This window comes from Carcharhinus amblyrhynchos, chromosome 19 (assembly GCF_965287045.1).
Source record: "Carcharhinus amblyrhynchos chromosome 19, sCarAmb.v2.hapA, whole genome shotgun sequence".
NCBI classification, from domain to species: domain Eukaryota; kingdom Metazoa; phylum Chordata; class Chondrichthyes; order Carcharhiniformes; family Carcharhinidae; genus Carcharhinus; species Carcharhinus amblyrhynchos.
This window is the reverse complement of record NC_137342.1, coordinates 8,264,982-8,282,561: the sequence shown is the minus strand read 5'-3', so window position 1 is coordinate 8,282,561 and position 17,580 is coordinate 8,264,982. Positions and strand designations below refer to the sequence as shown.

At 47.2% G+C, this 17,580-nt stretch overlaps 1 protein-coding gene across 1 annotated transcript in view; it reads left to right on the top strand.

The window, feature by feature from the left end:
- Positions 1–17,580, top strand: part of LOC145355562 (solute carrier organic anion transporter family member 1C1-like) — a 48,786-nt gene that overhangs the window by 7,925 nt on the left and 23,281 nt on the right. The window contains exons 7-9 of the mRNA XM_080207808.1: positions 8,632–8,874; positions 11,470–11,634; positions 15,304–15,499. Of these exons, the coding sequence (XP_080063934.1) occupies positions 8,632–8,874; positions 11,470–11,634; positions 15,304–15,499 (604 nt within the window). The remainder of the gene's footprint in view (positions 1–8,631; positions 8,875–11,469; positions 11,635–15,303; positions 15,500–17,580) is intronic.

The window sequence follows — 17,580 nt, the reverse complement described above, 5'->3', positions numbered from 1 at the left end:
ATTTGACCCATCGAGCCTATACTGACCACAATCCCACTCTGGCCCCATCCCCGCAACCCCTACTAATCCCTCCGACAACGCCCTAATATTAAGGAGCAACTTAGCATGGCCAACCAATCTAGCTCGTAAATTTGTCAGCTTTCCAGTGCAGAACACTGCATCTTCCAAGTCTAAAAGGAAGACAACTTTCCACATTGAAGGTGCAGCGTGATGCAGCCACAAATGTGAAGGCACCGGATAGGCTGGGGAGGTATAATTAAAGTGGGAGAAGGCTCGTATATAGTGAGACCAAACGGTTTGTTCTTTAGAGTGTCAAACGAGCTGTCCATCCAGCTTAGCCAAACCAACCCCATTATTTAAGTGATGCACGAACAAAACTTTAAGGCATTTGTACAGGAAAGTTCATGCACCAGTGCTGGAGTTTCACAAGTCAATCTTGCATATCTCCAAACAAAATCTAGTTTAAAATGAGTGAAAATTTCTTTAAAAAAAAAATTAAAGACTTGAATTTATATTTCTCAGAATCTTCAGAAGTGATTTAGACCCAATGAAGTCTCATTGAATTAGTGGCCTGTTGTAATATAGGAAGCAAAGCAGTTAAGTTATGCATAGCAAGATCCCACACTCAGCAATGTGACCATTACCAGACCACCTGCCTTTTGTTGTTTGAGGGATAAACATTGGCTGGGATACCAGGAAAATCTCCCCATTCTTCAAAATTCACAACCGCCTGAAAGATCAGAGGGCCATCATTTTATTGTTTTTTTAAATTTGATTTATTATTGTCACATATATTAGAATACGGTGAAAAGTCTTGTTTCTTGCGCAAAGCTTACTATTGATAGAGAAGGAAATGAACGTGTGGAATGTGGTGTTACAGTCATAGCTAAGGTGTAGAGAACTTAGATCAACTTAGTGAACAGAATCAATGTGGGAGGTCGGTTTGCGTGATGGATTGGGCTACATTCATGACCTCTTGTAGTTTCTTGCAGTTTTGGGCAGAGCAGGAGACATCCCAAGCTGTGATACAACCAGAAAGAATGCTTTCTATGGTGCATCTGTAAAAGTTGGTGAGAGTCGTAGCTGACTTGCCAAATTTCCTTATTCCTCTGAAAAAGTAAAGGCGTTGGTGGGCTTGCTTAACCATAATGTCGGCATGAGGAGGACTAGGACAAGTTGTTGGTGATTGGGACGCCTAGAAGCTTGAAGTTCTTGACCATTTCTATTTTGTCCTCATTGATCTAGACAGGTGCATGTTCTCCTTTATGGCTCCTGAAGTCGATAACAATCTCCTTCATTTTGTTGACATTGAGGGAGAGGTTATTGTTGCTGCACCAGTTCTACAGATTCTCTATCTCATTTCCTGTACTCTGTCTCATCGTTGTTTGAGATCTGACCCGCGATAGTGGTATTGTCAGCAAACTTGAAAATCGAGGTGGGGAGGAATGTACTGGAGTGTTGACCACAGAATTTTGTGCTCGAGGCCAGAAATGGTACTTCAACGCACAACCTTCTGTTTGAGAGGCAAGTGTTTGCCAAAGTAGCCCATTAAGGGCCATGAAAATACACAATTGTGTTTACATTTTCTTGTTCCTAAGTGTTTCTTCTATTTCTTTTATTCTGATATCTGAACTTCTGGGAGTTTCTGCTCACAATATCACATTGGTAACTCCAAACATGTTTCCGGGTCTCCATAGCAACTACAATGGTGGCCTCAGCTTAGATATACTTGGCATAACTGATATGTTGGGCAGCATAGAACATAGAACATTACAACGCGGTACAGGCCCTTCGGCTCTCGATATTGCGCCGACCAGTCGAACCAATCTAATGACCCTCTAACCTAAACTATTCCAATGTTATCCATATGCCTATCCACTGACCATTTGAACGCCCTTAAAGTTGGCGAGTCCACAACTGCTGCAGGCAGGGCATTCCACGCCCTTACTACCCTCTGAGTAAAGAACCTACTTCTGACATCCGTCCTATAATTACCACCCCTTAATTTAAAGCTATGTCCCCTCATGTTAGCCATCACCATCCGAGGTAAAAGGCTCTCACTGTCCACCCTATCCAATCCCTTGATCATCTTGTATGCCTCAATCAGGTCACCTCGTAACCTTCTTCTCTCTAATGAAAATAACCTCAAGTCCCTCAGCCTTTCCTCATAAGACCTTCCCACCATACCAGGCAACATTCTGCTAACCCTCGTCCGCACCCTTTCCAATGCTTCCACATCTTTCTTATAATGCGGCAACCAGAACTGTACGCAATACTCCAAGTGCAGCAGCACCAGAGATTTGTACAGTTGCAACATGATCTCACGGCTCCGAAATTCAATCCTTCTACCAATAAAACCTAACACACTGTACGCCTTCTTAACAACTTTATCAACCTGGGTGCCAACTTTCAGGGATCTATGCACATGTACCCCGAGATCTCTCTGCTCGTCAACACGACCAAGAGTCCTTCCATTAGCCCTACATTCTGTAATCCTGTTACTAGCCCTATATTCTGGAATCCTGTTACTATGCATGGTGGCATAGTAGTTAGCACTGCTGCCTTGCAACGCCAGGGACCCAGGTTTGATTCCCAGCTTAGCTCACTTAGGCTTGTGTAGAGTTTGCACGTTCTCCCCATGTCTGCGTGGGTTTCCTCCAGGTGCTCCGGTTTCCTCCCTCAGTCCGAAAGATGTGCAGGTTAGGTGGATTGGCCGTGCTAAATTGCCGTTTGGTGCCCCGGATGTGTAGATTAGAGGGATTAATGGGGTAAATGTGTGGGATTGTGATTTGTGCAGACCCAATGGGCCAAATGGTTTCTTTCTGCATTGTAGGGATTCTATGAATTATCAGCATTTTGCATAAAACAGGGGGCGAGGTTGGGGGCGTTGACGGGGGAGGGGGGATTGAGGGAGAGGAGGGCAGGGGAATTGAGGGGGAGGACGGCGGGTGGGTTGAGGGGAGAGGAGGGCAGGGGTTGAGGGTGAGGAGGGCGGGGTATGTTGTGGGGTGAGGAGGGCTGGGTGTTTGAGGGGGCAGGGTGGGGGATTGAGGGGGGAGGGCAGGGGGAGTTGAGTGGGGACGGCGGGGGTTTGAGGGGGAGGGCGGGGGGTTGAGGAAGGAGGGTGGGGGAGGATGAGGGGGGCGGGGGGAGGGGGAGGGCAGAGGGAGGGGGATGGGGAGGGTGGTTGACGGAGGAGGGTTGGGGAGGTGGTTGAGGGGGGCGGGCGGGGGATTGGTTGAGGGGGCAGGGCGGGGGTGGTAGTTGAGAGGAGAGGGCGGGGGGTGGTTGGGGGGAGGGGGAGGGCGGGGGTTCTTGAGGGGGAGGGTGGGGTGGTGGTTGGGGGGAGGGCAGGGGTGTGGTTGGGGGGAGGGGGAGCGCAGGGGTTCTTGAGGGGGTGGTTGGGGGGGAGGGTAGGGGGTTGGTTGAGGGGGGAGGGCGGGGGGTTGGTTGTGGGGGGAGGGTGGGGGGTTGCTTGTGGGGGGAGGGTGGGGGGTGGTTGAGGGGAGGAGGGTGGGGGGTTGTTTGAGAGGGGAGGGTGGGGGGGTTGGTTGAGGGGGGAGGGTGGGGGGGTGGTTGAGAGGGGAGGGTGGGGGGTGGTTGAGCGGGGACGGCGGGGGGGGTTGGTTGAGGGGGGAGGGTGGGGGGTTGGTTGAGGGGGGAGGGTGGGGGGTTGGTTGAGGGGGGAGGGTGGGGGGTTGGTTGAGGGGGGAGGGTGGGGGGTTGGTTGAGGGGGGAGGGTGGGGGGTTGTTTGAGAGGGGAGGGTGGGGGGTTGGTTGAGGGGGGAGGGTGGGGGGTTGGTTGAGGGGGAGGGTGGGGGGTTGGTTGAGGGGAGGAGGGTGGGGGGGTGGTTGAGAGGGGAGGGTGGGGGGTTGGTTGAGAGGGGAGGAGGGTGGGGGGTTGGTTGAGGGGGGAGGGTGGGGGGGTGGTTGAGAGGGGAGGGTGGGGGGTTGGTTGAGGGGGGAGGGTGGGGGGTTGGTTGAGGGGGGAGGGTGGGGGGTTGGTTGAGGGGGGGAGGGTGGGGTGTTGGTTGAGGGGAGGAGGGTGGGGGGTTGGTTGTGGGGAGGAGGGTGGGGGGTGGTTGAGCGGGGACGGCGGGGGGGGTTGGTTGAGGGGGGAGGGTGGGGGGTTGGTTGAGGGGAGGAGGGTGGGGGGTTGGTTGAGAGGGGAGGGTGGGGGGTTGGTTGAGAGGGGAGGGTGGGGGGTTGGTTGTGGGGGGAGGGTGGGGGGTTGGTTGAGGGAGGAGGGTGGGGGGTTGGTTGAGGGGGGAGGGTGGGGGGTTGGTTGAGAGGGGAGGGTGGGGGGTTGGTTGTGGGGGGAGGGTGGGGGGTTGGTTGAGGGAGGAGGGTGGGGGGTTGGTTGAGGGGGGAGGGTGGGGGGGTTGGTTGTGGGGGGGAGGGTGGGGGGTTGGTTGAGGGGAGGAGGGTGGAGGGTTGGTTGAGGGGGGGAGGGTGGGGGGTTGGTTGTGGGGGGGAGGGTGGGGGGTTGGTTGAGGGGAGGAGGGTGGGGGGTTGGTTGTGGGGGGGAGGGTGGGGGGTTGGTTGTGGGGGGGAGGGTGGGGGGTTGGTTGAGGGGAGGAGGGTGGGGGGTTGGTTGAGGGGGGGAGGGTGGGGGGTTGGTTGAGCGGGGAGGGTGGGGGATTAGTTGAGGGGGGAGGGTGGGGAGTGGTTGAGCGGGGAGGGTGGGGGGTTGGTTGAGGGGAGGAGGGTGGGAGGTTGGTTGAGTGGGGAGGGTGGGGGATTAGTTGAGGGGGGAGGGTGGGGAGTGGTTGAGCGGGGAGGGTGGGGGATTAGTTGAGGGGGGAGGGTGGGGAGTGGTTGAGCGGGGAGGGTGGGGTGGGGGACGTTGAGGTGGGTGGTTGAACGCGGAGGGCAGGATTCTTTGGTCCCGCCCCTGACAACGGGAATTCCCACTGACATCCGTCCATGCTGGCGTTAGCATGCGGAGAATTCCGGTCAAAATCTCATCTTTTCTTTGGTTCTCTTGCTAGCTCTCTCTTTCCACCAATTGGCTTCATGGTATTGCATGATTTATTGCAGCTGATCTTGTCATTATCTGGGTCAAATTCCGGGAATTCCTAATAATATGTGAGAACAATTCCCCTCCAATTCGATTTTCAAGTTTGCTGACGACACCACCATAGTGGGTCAGATCTCAAACAAAGACGAGACAGAGAACAGGAATGAGATAGAGAATCTGGTGAACTGGTGCGGCAACAATAATCTCTCCCTCAATGTTAACAAAATGAAAGAGATTGTCACCAACTTCAGGAAGCATAAAGGAGAACATGTCCCTGTCCATATCAGCGGGGGTGAAGGAGAAAGAGTCCACAGCTTCAAGTTTCTAGGTGTCCAGATCACCAACAATCAGTCCTGAGCCCCTCATGCCGACACTATAGTTAAAAAAGCCCATCAACGCCTCTATTTTCTCAGAAGACTAAGGAAATTTGGCATGTCAGTTACGACTCTCACCAACTTTTACGGATGCACCATAGAAAGCATTCCTTCTGGTTGTATCACAGCTTGGTATGGCTCCTGTTCTGCGCAAGAAACTACTAAAGGTTGTGGATGTGGCCCAATCTGTCACACAAACCAGCCTCTCATCCATTGACTCTGTCTACACTTCCCACTGTCTCGGCAAACCAGCCAGCATAATTAAGGACCCACGCACCCTGGACATTCTCTCTTCTACCTTCTTCTGTCGGGAATAAGATACAAAAGTCTGAGGTCACACACCAACCAACTCAAGGACAGTTTTTTCCCTGCTGCTGTCAGACTTTTGAATGGGCCTATCCTGCATTAAGTTGACATTTCTCTGCACCCTAGCTATGACTATCTTGCTACATTCTGCACTCCCTCGTTTCCTTTTCTATGAACATTATGCTTTGTCTGCATCGTGTGCAAGAAACAACAATTTTCATTGCATGTGTTAATAATACATGTGACAATAATAAATTAAATTAAATCAAACCAAGAAGAACGATTACCAATTTCTCAGGGTGGGCGAAACATTGCCTTGCTTGCAATGACTGAAACCCAAACATATATATATGTATGTATATATACATACATATATATATATAGAGTTGAATATAAAACAAACCTTCCTCTTTAAATGAAAGTGTTAGCCCTTTAACAATAACTCTGAGGGGTTAGTGGTGCTGTGGCAGTAGACAAGGTGTCAATACAAGTTCCACCATGGGTCAGAGGCATGTGGTGAACATTCAGGGCAGAATCTTCCAACCCTTCCCACTAAAGTGACACCTCCCCATCCCCACCCCCTCCTGGCAGCAGGGCGGGCAAGCCACACAAAGCACCATAGACAACAGCAGGTCTGGAAAAGCCTACCCATGAGTAGTTTGTCCTTAGAGGTTGTAGGATGTCACCGTTCCCAAAATACTGTGAACACGATATTTGATGTGTCAGTCTAGACTTAACAATCCTACGCAGTTGAATCCAGCCTGTTTGAGGCTCTTCTTAAGTGTGACTGCTCGATGGCTCCCCCCCCACTAGCAGCATTATACCTTAGAGAGCAAGTTTTGTTTGGAATCTTATTTGAAGTAACGCGACCAGATAAAATATATTTTCAGAGTTGACTTTTCGGAATAACTGGCTATGGGTTTGCATTGTGCTGTGCTACAGGATGGTAAGATGTGGTAATCAGCACTGAGTCCCCTACCAACACCCCATCTCAGTTGGGTAGCTCACGGTGGCACAGTGGTTAGCACTGCTGCCTCACAGCTCTAGGGACCCGGTTTCAATTCCGGCCTTGGGTCAATGCTTTCGTGGAGTTTGCGTGTTCTCTCCATGTCTGTGTGAGTTTGCTCCGGTTCCCTCTCTTATTCCAAAGAATGTACAGGTTAGGTGGATTGGCCATGTTAAATTGCCCCTCAGTGCTAGGTTAGGGGCATTAACTGGGTAAATGCGCAGGCTATGGAGATGGTGCAGGGGATGTACCCGGGTAAGATGCTCTGTCAAAAAGCTGGTGCAGAATCAATGTGTGAAATGGTTTGCTTTTCCACCGTAGGGATTTTATAATTCTAAGATCTGTGCCACTTGATGAGACATTCAACAGGCACCTAATTCATGTTCAGTGCGAGAGGGAAATGAAGGAATCCAGTCACCAGGAGAAGGTTTGGGGGTTGGCACATTCTCCGGTGCCCGGGTTTCAAGCCTCTCTCTGCCTCAGCATGAGAGGAGGCTGAAGAACATGGATAAGGGAATAAAAAAATAATCAAACAGAGACTGTTATTTTTTGCAATGATTTAAAGACAAAATCACCCATAAGGGATTGTGCAAACATGTTAGAATCATAGAATCATACAGTGCAGAAGGAGGCCATTCAGCCCATTGAGTCTGCACTGACCAAAATCACACCTAGGTCCAATCCCTGTAACCCTATATATTTACCTGAGCTAGTCTCCCTGACACTAAGGAGCAATTTAGCATTGCCAATCCACCTAACCCACACATCTTTGGACTGTGGGAGGAAACTGGAGCAACCAGACGAAACCCACACAGGCATGGGGAGAATGTGCAAACTCCGCACAGACATTGACTCAAGCCGGGATTCGAACCCGGGTCCCTGGTGCTGTGAGGTAGCAGTGCTAAGCACTGTGCCTTCATGCCGTATTCTGGGGTCATTTATTTAAGCTATGAGATCTATTTGCGAACTATATGAGAACTGTGAGAACTGTTTGAACTCATATGAGAACATATACACCCAAATAGGAAGCTTAAAGATATCAGAGCATTTAGTCTTCTGCGCACAGGTCAGAGTGAAACAAAGGTGGAATCACATGACACACTTCCCTTTTAATGATATCATGCTGCTATCCTTTAAGAAATTGCAACAGAGATGAACTCACAGGACCTCTGAGCTGATATGTGCTAGCAGTGAAATTGATACTTGCAGTATTATTGCTAGCAGTAATTTATAGAGATTACTCCCTCCTAGCCAAATAAAAACTGGGGACTGTATCTGTGCTTGGAACTCCCTTTACCACTGGAAATATGTGGTGGGTTTGAAGTATGCGACAGAGAGTGCTTGATGCTGCTGTCAGAGTGTTCACAGTAAGAAGTCTCACAACACTAGGTTAAAATCCAGCAAGTTTATTTGGAATCATGAGTTTTCAGAGCTCTGAATCCTTTATGGGGTGAATAGACTCACCTAATGAAGGAGCAGTGCCCCGAAAGCTCGTGCTACCAAATAAACCAGTTGGACTTTAATCCGGTGTTGTGAGGTTTCTTACTGCACCCACCCCAGTCCAACGCTGGCATCTCCACATCATCACTATTAGTGTTCGTGCAGTGCGTATTCAGATAATATTGCTGTAATGCTCAAACAGAACATAGCTAAGGCAAAAATCTTACATGCAATTTGACATCATTCCATGAGCCCCAGTAACCCAAAGACCAGCTAGGCTAAGCTCTGCTGGTGTGCAGGCAATAAAAATACTTACTTGTGCTTCAAAACTGTGCAGTTTGGAGGATAGCAAAAGTGGCTGTGGAAGGCAGGTGGCATTGAGTCATCTTACTCTTTATTGAAGCTGGCAACTGAACAAGGAAAGAACGTTATGGCTTTCCATGACTCTGCAGAATCTCACAATAAATATGCATCTATTTTCACAGACAGCCTGACGATTACTCCAAAGGATACTCGATGGGTCGGCGCCTGGTGGCTTGGTGTTTTACTAGCCGGTGTGATATCTATTCTTGCTGCAATACCTATATGCCTCTTTCCAAAAACTATGCCAAAAGAAGGAGAAGGAAAGAGAGGATCAAACACTTCTGCTAAAGGGTCTGGAGAGGGAGACCATGGTGGGTCAGATCATACAGCACATCAGGCACCCAAGTTTTCAGCACTGGCCAAAGGCAAGTTGCAATTTGTGTCCAGGGTGCATGGGGTCCTTAATTAGACTTTTCTGAAGTAGTGGGAAGTGTAGACAGGGTCAATGGATGAGATGCTGGTTTGCATGATGGACTGGGTTTCATTCATGGCCCTTTGTAGTTTCTTGCGGTCTAGGGCAGAGCAGAAGGCATACCAAGCTGTGATATGACCAGAAAGAATATTTTCTATGGTGCATCTTTAGAGGTTGGTGAGAGTTGTAGTGGACATGCCAAATTTCCCTCGTCTTCTGATAAATTAGCAGCGTTGGCGGGCTTTTTTAACATCTGCACGGAGAGACCAGGACAGGTGGTTGGTGATCTGGACACCTAAAAACCTGGACACCTAAAGATGTTTATACAAATCTATTGTAAATGGTGCCAGGGTGCTATCAAACTGGCACCTGCTGAATACTCGGTGAGGGAGTGGGGGAGAATGTCCCAACGTGAGTACTCAGAATGACTTCTGCTATGATGGCCAGAAGGGATTATCAATAGATCTCCCTGTGGGCCTTGTAGAATACAAGCTCCTCTATTAGGCAAGGGGAGGTTTGCCCAATAGGGAAGGAGCAGCGGGGGTTAAAAACTAGCTGGTTCCACTCAGGGCAGCAGTCAATAGGCTTGGGGCTTACTTACACTCTAGCTTTCGAATGGCACTTGACCACCACTGTAACTAAATGGGGTGATTAGTGATGGAGACCTGGCCTCGATATGACTATTACGATGTTAATATATTAAAATGATTTTTCTGGGCTCCCTCAGAATGTTTTGTGTTACTCCACCAGTCAGAGGGTTTGAAAAATCAGAAATCGGAAATCGCAATCTTGCCAGCGAGATTCACGCTTTTCCATTCTTTCTGAATTTTGCATCCACACCAGTGATCCCGCGCATGGCTAACATGTAGGTGGCACCGTGCCACAAACTTGAGTTCATTCTGACAATCAGTGTTGAACATTGTGAGCTCCCATTCTTGCCACTGCTACCGCTCATGCTACTTGTGGTGTTGCTATTACTGACAGCCACTATCGCTATCACCAACAGTACTAACAAATTCCCATTCATCAGCTCAGTCGTGATGTCAGGACTGAATGAATTTGCTCCATTGTTGCTGTTTCTGAGCTGGTCTGGCTGTTTCAGTCACTCCGTGCTTTCCTGTAAGAAGTCCATGTTGACATTTTTTATGTGACCCTTCCTTATTCTTCCTGGACATCCTGCCATAGTGTATAGCGTTGTGGAAAGTTATTCTGTTTCTGTTCTACAAACCATCTCAGGTGCCTTCCTTGGACCTTCTGTATAAATGGTGTTCCGTACCTGGACTATGTTCCTATTTTAAATTAAATGTTGTATAAGAATTACGGGTAAAATGGAGGGCAACAGTTGCATCCCTGCCCAAATCTTCTGCGGTTCATCAACCGCTGGCATTAAACCTTTATCTTCTTTTCTTGGATGCCAGCCAGCATAGGTTTGCTTTGGTAGGAATCAAAATTAACAAATACAGGCTGGGATTCTGTGACTTCACCCGCAGCTGGGATTCTCCAGTCCCGCTGCAGTGAATGGGAGATTTGAGCACTGATTTCTTTGTTTCCGCTGGCAGCAACGGTGGGGCATACGACATTGAAGAGTTCCACCATAGATTCCACTTGAAGTGATAATAATCTAGACTTTATCTTAGAATAGAATAGAATCCTTACAGTGTAGAAGGAGACCATTTGGCCCATCGCGTCTGCACCGAAAATGATCCCACCCAGAACCTATTCCCACAAACCAATACACTTACCCTGGCACTAACACAATTGAGCATGGCCGATACACCTAACAAGCGCCTTCCGGATTGTGGGAGGGAACCGGCGCACCCGGAGGAAACCGACGCAGACGTGAGGAGAAAGTGCAAACTCCACATAGACCCAAGCTGGGAAGTAAACCTGGATCCCTGGCGCTGTGAGGCAGCAGAGCTAACCACTGTGCCATCGTGCCACCCCAACATATCTAGAACCTGTTTAAAGTCCTTACTGATTTGTTTTATCTCCCAGCTTCTAATATTCAAATATTTAAATATTCAAATACTTGAAGAAGCATATTTCAAAATGCCAATGATGGTGGCACAGTGGTTAGTACTGCTGCCTCACAGCGCCAGGGACACGGGTTCGATTCCCGGCTTGGGTCGCTGTCTGTGTAGAGTCTGCACGTTCTCCCCATGTCTGCGTGGGTTTCTTCCGGACGCTCCGGTTTCCTCCCACAGTCCGAAAGAAATGTTGGTTCGGTGCAATGGCCGTGCTAAATTCTCCCTCAGTGTACCCGAACAGGTACTGTGGGGTGTGGCGACTGGGGGATTTTCAGAGCAACTGACTTTCTGTGATAATGTAAGCCTACTCGTGGCACTAATAGCAAATAAACAAGCAACATAATGGGATTTGGGGGTAATGTGTGAAAAAGGCATTGAAGTTGATGATTAGCCATGACCATATTGAATGGTGGAGCAGGCTTGATGGGCTGAATGGCGTTCTCCCAGTGTCCATCACAACTGGGAAAAAAAACTGACAATTTTCATATGAAAAGATAACATAAAACCTTTTTATTTTTCAGATTTCTTGCCATCTGTGAAAAGGTTGATTTGCAACCCAATCTATTTTCTGCTTCTACTGCAGAGTGTCCTCCAAGTGAACAGTATGATCGGAATACTAACATTCAAACCCAAATTTATTGAGCAGCAGTATGGCCAGACAGCATCAAGAGCCAATCTTTTAGTGGGTTTGTACTTTATTTTGATTGATTTATCGGTTCTTTTGAGTTTCGTTTGCTCGGAAGCTTGGCATTCGATAATGCTGATTAAAGAAATCTTCACTTAGGGAAAAAAACGTTACTGATGTTAAAATCATGACAGTTCACTGAGGCGTCATTGAACATCAGTGAGGCAGGAAGGAGAACCCGACACGTAAAGGATCAGTTCGAATGACTGAGTAGGACTAGTGGCCTGAACTCACGGCGGCACAGTGGTTAGCACTGCTGCCTCGCTGGGCCAGGGACCCGGGTTCAATTCCTGGCTTGGGTCACTGTCTGTGTGGAGTTTGCATGTTCTCCCCGTGTCTGCGTGGGTTTGCTCCGGTTTCCTCCCACAGTCCAAAAATGTACGGGTTAAGTTGATTGGCCGTGATAAATTGCCCTTTACTGTCGGGTGACTAGGAGGGTAAATGTGTGGGTTTATGGGGATCGGGCCTGGGCGGGGTTGTGGTCAGTGCAGACATGATGGGCTGAATGGTCTCTTTCCGCGCTGTAGATTCTATGTTTTTTTTCAATCATCACGGTTAACTTTGCATTGAGCATCACTGAGGCAGCAAGGAGAGCCTGGCAGGTAGAGGATCAATTTGAATGACTGAGCAGGCCTGGGGGCCTGAACTCCTGTCGCTAACACTCCTGTGGGGCTAACACTATTTTACTTCAGCTGATTTCAGTGGAGAGGGGACCAGAATCACATGGATTCTGTTCCTGGTGTGTGTGTGTGTGCCTTTGCTGAGTTCAGACCTTCCGATGCCTGACACCCAGTTGTTAGTGACAAAAACCTTCTCCCTGTGGTCAGGTTGAAGATAGAATACAGGGTGAACCTTAACTATTGCTTGAGAATTTCAATGAGCAAAAGACAAAGCATGGGATTTTCATATGGTAGGCAGGACATTTTAATTTGATTTGATTTGATTTATTATTGTTGCATGTATTAACATACAATGAAAAGTATTGTTTCTTGCATGCTCTACGGATACAGCATACTGTTCATAGAGAAGGAATCAAGAGAGTGCAGAATATAGCGTTACAGTCATAGCTAGGGTGTAGAGAAAGATCTACTTTTGCAAGGCAGGTCCATTCAAAAGTCTGGTGGCAGCAGGGAAGAAGCTGTTCTTGAGTCAGTTGGTACGTGATCTCAGACTTTTGTATCTTTTTCCTGACGGAAGAAGGTGGAAGAGAGAACGTCTGGGGTGCGTGGGGTCCTTGATTGTGCTGGCTGCTTTTCTGAGGCAGCGGGAAGTAAAGACAGAGTCAATAGATGGTGGGCTGGAAGGGAGACATGGACCATGCAAAGGCACTCGAGAGAAAATGGGATTTTTTATTCCCGGGGCAAGTGCAGCTGGAAAATCCTGACGTCACAGCAAATAGAAGGAAACAAAGACATACCTACCTCATGCCTTTCCTCCCGATGTCTCAAAGGGTTCTCCTGAAGTGCTCTTGGCACAGTAGGTGGGATTCTTGGCCTTGTGCGTGGCAGGACCCATCGCAAGTGGGAATGAAGAACAGATCTAGCGTCCCAGCCACAACTCTATTCACACTCAGCATCACAGGGAAATACTAACCGTGGACAAGGGCGGGAGATTTCGGCATTGTAACATGGAGCTATATATGCACAGCAAGACCACACAAACAGCAATGCGAATGTGACTAGATAACCTGGTTTGATTGAGAACAAATATTGTCCAAGGCACTGGAGAGAAAGCTCCACTCTTCTCCAAAACAGTGCCATGGTACTTCTACATTTTCTTGAGAAAGTAGGCCCTAGTTTAACCTATCAGTCAAAAGACGGCACCTCTAATATTGCAATGCTGCCTTCGGTACCTCACTGCAGTGGTAGAGTGAATCACACGCAGGAATGGGGGTTGAATGCAAAACCTGCTGATTCCAAGACTAGAACACTATTGCTGAACTGTAACTAAAAATGATCTCCCCTACTATTCTCTGATCTGCTCGCCTGTTGTGCAAGTATCCATGTCAGGAGTGGATACTCATGATTCTGCGGTACTTACCCATCGATGAGTAAGGCCTTATTCACATTCTTTATCAAACTATCAAGATCGATCGTTAAGTATGACTCACAACTGTGCAATCAGAGAGGTTTTTTTTAAAGAAATGATCGCATTGGTATCATCTGAAGCATCCTGGATTACGCAGGTGCGACAGGAGCTGTTTGGTAAATCAATAAAAGGTTGCCCTCTGATGTCAAATGATCGCAGTAAGAAGTCCCACAACACCAGGTTAGAGTCCAACCAGTTTATTTGATAGTAAGTTTTCGGAAACTTCGTCAGGTGTGTGGAACCTGTTGGACTTTAACCTGGTGTTGTGAGACTCCTTACAGTGTTTACCCCAGTCCAACGCTGGCATCTCCACGTCAAATGATCAGCCATGCACACGTACAGCAGGGTGCTGTTACCATGGCCTTGTACCTGTATAATTGAATGATTCCTCAATGAGTGAAGAACTTTCTTTCTGGAGAGGAAATATATTCTCTCATTAACTCAACAACACAAAAAAGGATTAGGCTTGAGCTTCGAATTGTTGATGAGTTTACAACAGTCTGAATTTAGATCCCTGGAATGTAAGATCCCCAAGCAAAGGGAAGAACCTCATTCTAACATTTACCCTTTGTCTGGTTGAGTATCCCATTGCTATTTAGAACAAAGAACAGTGCAGCACACAGGCTCTTCAGCCCACCAAACATGTGGCGCCACATGACACCTTTCTAAACTAAAGACCTTTTGCCTCCATGAGGTTCCTATCCCTGTATTCCCTCTATTTGTGAGGCTTTGCTCTGTGTAAACTGGCTGCCATCCTACTTCCACAGGCTATGTGTTATGTAGCTTTCAGTGAGTGCATTTTTCCTAGAATAAGGGGATCTCTAATTCACTCTTTCTCAATGAGTACAATCTCTCAGTTTTGGTCTTGTTCTTGCAAATCAGCTCTCCACCCTCCCAGAACCTCTGTGTCTTTTCAGTACATGGAAACCAGTACTGTGCGCAGCTCTCTAATCAGAACACTGTGTGCTTAGATTCAGATTATCGAATGCGTCAAAGTGTGTGACCCAAATAGAAGATACCCACATGTTAATTAGCAATTGAATGGTCTGTTAGTAAAGATACTGATATGCGGTCGTTTTTGATAAAATGTCTCGAACTATTGAGCTATGTGAAATATCGTAAACATTGGGCAAATGAGAGTCAAGTGAATAAAGAACGCAAAATGTCCCACAGCCGTAATGATTGTCACGTGAAAAGCAGTGGCGAACATCATTTTTGGGTGAATAGGCAGTAAATATATTACTGTCAGAGTGTGAATGCATCTCAATAGAAAGGGGCTAAATGGAATAATGATGGGAACTGATCGATTTTCAAGTATTAATGCTGATAACACAGAAAATATACAAGCTAAACACAGTGATTGTTGGAATTAAATTAATGACAATACAACATAGACAGGAACTATCCTCTATGCTAGGCCAGCATTTATTGCCCATCCCTAATGGCCCTTCAAAAGATTACTGATATTAGGCACAGGATTGGGCTGTGGGAAACTACATGTTCAAGGACAAGTGTAAGGATGCAAAGCAATACAAGATCAAGTCGGACAACCTGAATAATAATGCAAGCATCTTTTTTCCAGGAATTGTCAACGTTCCTCCTGTGGCAGTTGGGATTTTCTGTGGAGGGTTTTTGATGAAGAAGTTCAAGATAAAAGTGATCGGTGCTGCAAGGTTCTACATCGCGACTGTTGTTGGTGCGTGGATGTTCCTTGTCCTGTTTTTCGCAATGGGCTGCCAGAGGACTCCAGTGGCAGGTTTAACAGCCTCCTACGCTGGGTAGGTATGGTTCTGGGAAAATAATGGCTAGGTTTCGCAGTATGTACATGTGCAATGGTATGTACAACTCATGGCATGCCCAGGAAGGGCGGGAGGCTGCTTTAAATATCCAATATCTGGCAATTATCTTGCAATTGTGTCTTTGTCTATATATGCCGTGTTTCTGAAACCTACATCTCCACTCGCCTGATGAAGGAGCAACGCTCCGAAAGCTCGTGATTCCAAATAAACCTGTTGGTCTTTAATCTGGTGTCGTGAGACTTCTTACTGTACCTACCCCAGTCCAACACCAGCATCCCCACATCATTTGATGTGGATCTCTCTAACAGAGAAAAATATCCCAAAGCACCTAACCATCTCAGAATCAATCAAACACTGATGCTGAATCAAAGAAGAATACTTTCGGATTAGAAGTTACGAATTTAAAAAGATTTAAGGAGGGACGTACACAACCTAAAGCCTACAGAGGGTGGCATGGTGGCACAGTGGTTAGCACTGCTGCGTCACAGCACCAGGGAGCCAGGTTCAATTCCAGCCTTGGGCGACTGTCTGTGCGGAGTTTGTACGTTCTCCTCATGTCTGTGTGGGTTTCCTCTGTGTGCTCCCACAGTCCAAAAATGTGCAGGTTAGGTTGATTGACCATGCTATATTGCCCTGTAGTGTGAGGGGGATTAGTGGGATAATTACATGGTGTTGTGGGGTTAAGGCCTGGGTAGGATTGTTATCAGAGTAGACTTGATGAGCCAAATGGCCTCCTTCTACCTGGAGGAACATGACTAGAGACATAGCCACCCAGTGAGAAGGCAGTGGGGATGGGAAAAATGTCAAAGTTGAAGGAGTGCGGAGTTCACTGAGCTGTGTTGGTTTGAAGGAGTTCTGTTGGTTTGCAGCAATAGGGAGGAGCAGTGGTTGGAGAGTGGGGGGCAGCGACATGCAGCAATCTGAACACAAGACTGAGTTTTAAAACAAAGCCGAGTTTTAAAACAGGCAACGAGTGTCAACAAGCACGGGTGGAAGGGAAAGCGTTGGGAAAAGGGACTTGTTGTGAGTTGGGGGTTAGGCTGGAGAGATTAAATTTATGGTACAAGATGGAAGACAAGCCAGGAAAGCATTGGAATAGTCAGTGGAAAAAGAACAAGCAAGTTAACATTGCAGGTACAAACCCCTTGTCAGAACAACAGATACACGGATACCTAATTTGATTTCTGTCTTCTGATCATATTTCATGTTATGACTAATGTTCTTCAATTTATGTGCACTCCCAGCAAGCAACAGGGCAACATTAGCGCTATGATCTGCGTCACCTTGAAATCGTCAACAGGTTAATGGTCCGCCCACTGTGACATTTAAACATGCGCTGCAATTGTGTTCTTCAGCATCATATTGAATAATTATGGTGAAGCTTTTCACTCCATTTATAAATGACATGGATGTAGGAATAGGCAAGTGTGCTGATGAAATTGACTGGAGTAAATAATGCAGATGGGAGCCGGAAGTTGCAAAGGGGACATTGGAACATTTAAGCCAGTGTCAAAAGCTGTGGCAATTGGAGATTCAATGTGGGGAAGTGTTAGATCACTCTGGAACTAAGAAAAATGGATCAGAGTGCTTTCTAATCGCTGGCAAGTTGGAACTGTGGAGGCGCAGGGCAACACAATGATCCAAATCACTAAACCACTAAAAGCTGGAGGACTGGCATAAATAATAAGTTAAAAGGCTAAAGGAAAGTTGACCTTTGGGCATTAGCACTTAAAGAGGTGGAAGTTATGCCACAGTTATTGTAAAACACTGTTATAATCCCATACAGTGGAAAACTTTGAGGTGAAGGAGTTCTAATAAGTGTGTAGGCCATTATTTCTAAATCTACAATTACATTGTTTCCTTATATATTAATTATTTTAGTCACCAAATGTCAGTAAAACTATGCTTTATAAGTGAAAAATATTGATGCCAATAGCATTTTGCTTCAAACTATGTGGTATTTTGAAACATTACTTTTTAGCATAGCTAGAATATTATTATGAAACAGTTTAACTTTGTTTTCATTCATTTGTGGGACATGGGCATTGCTGGCTGGCCAG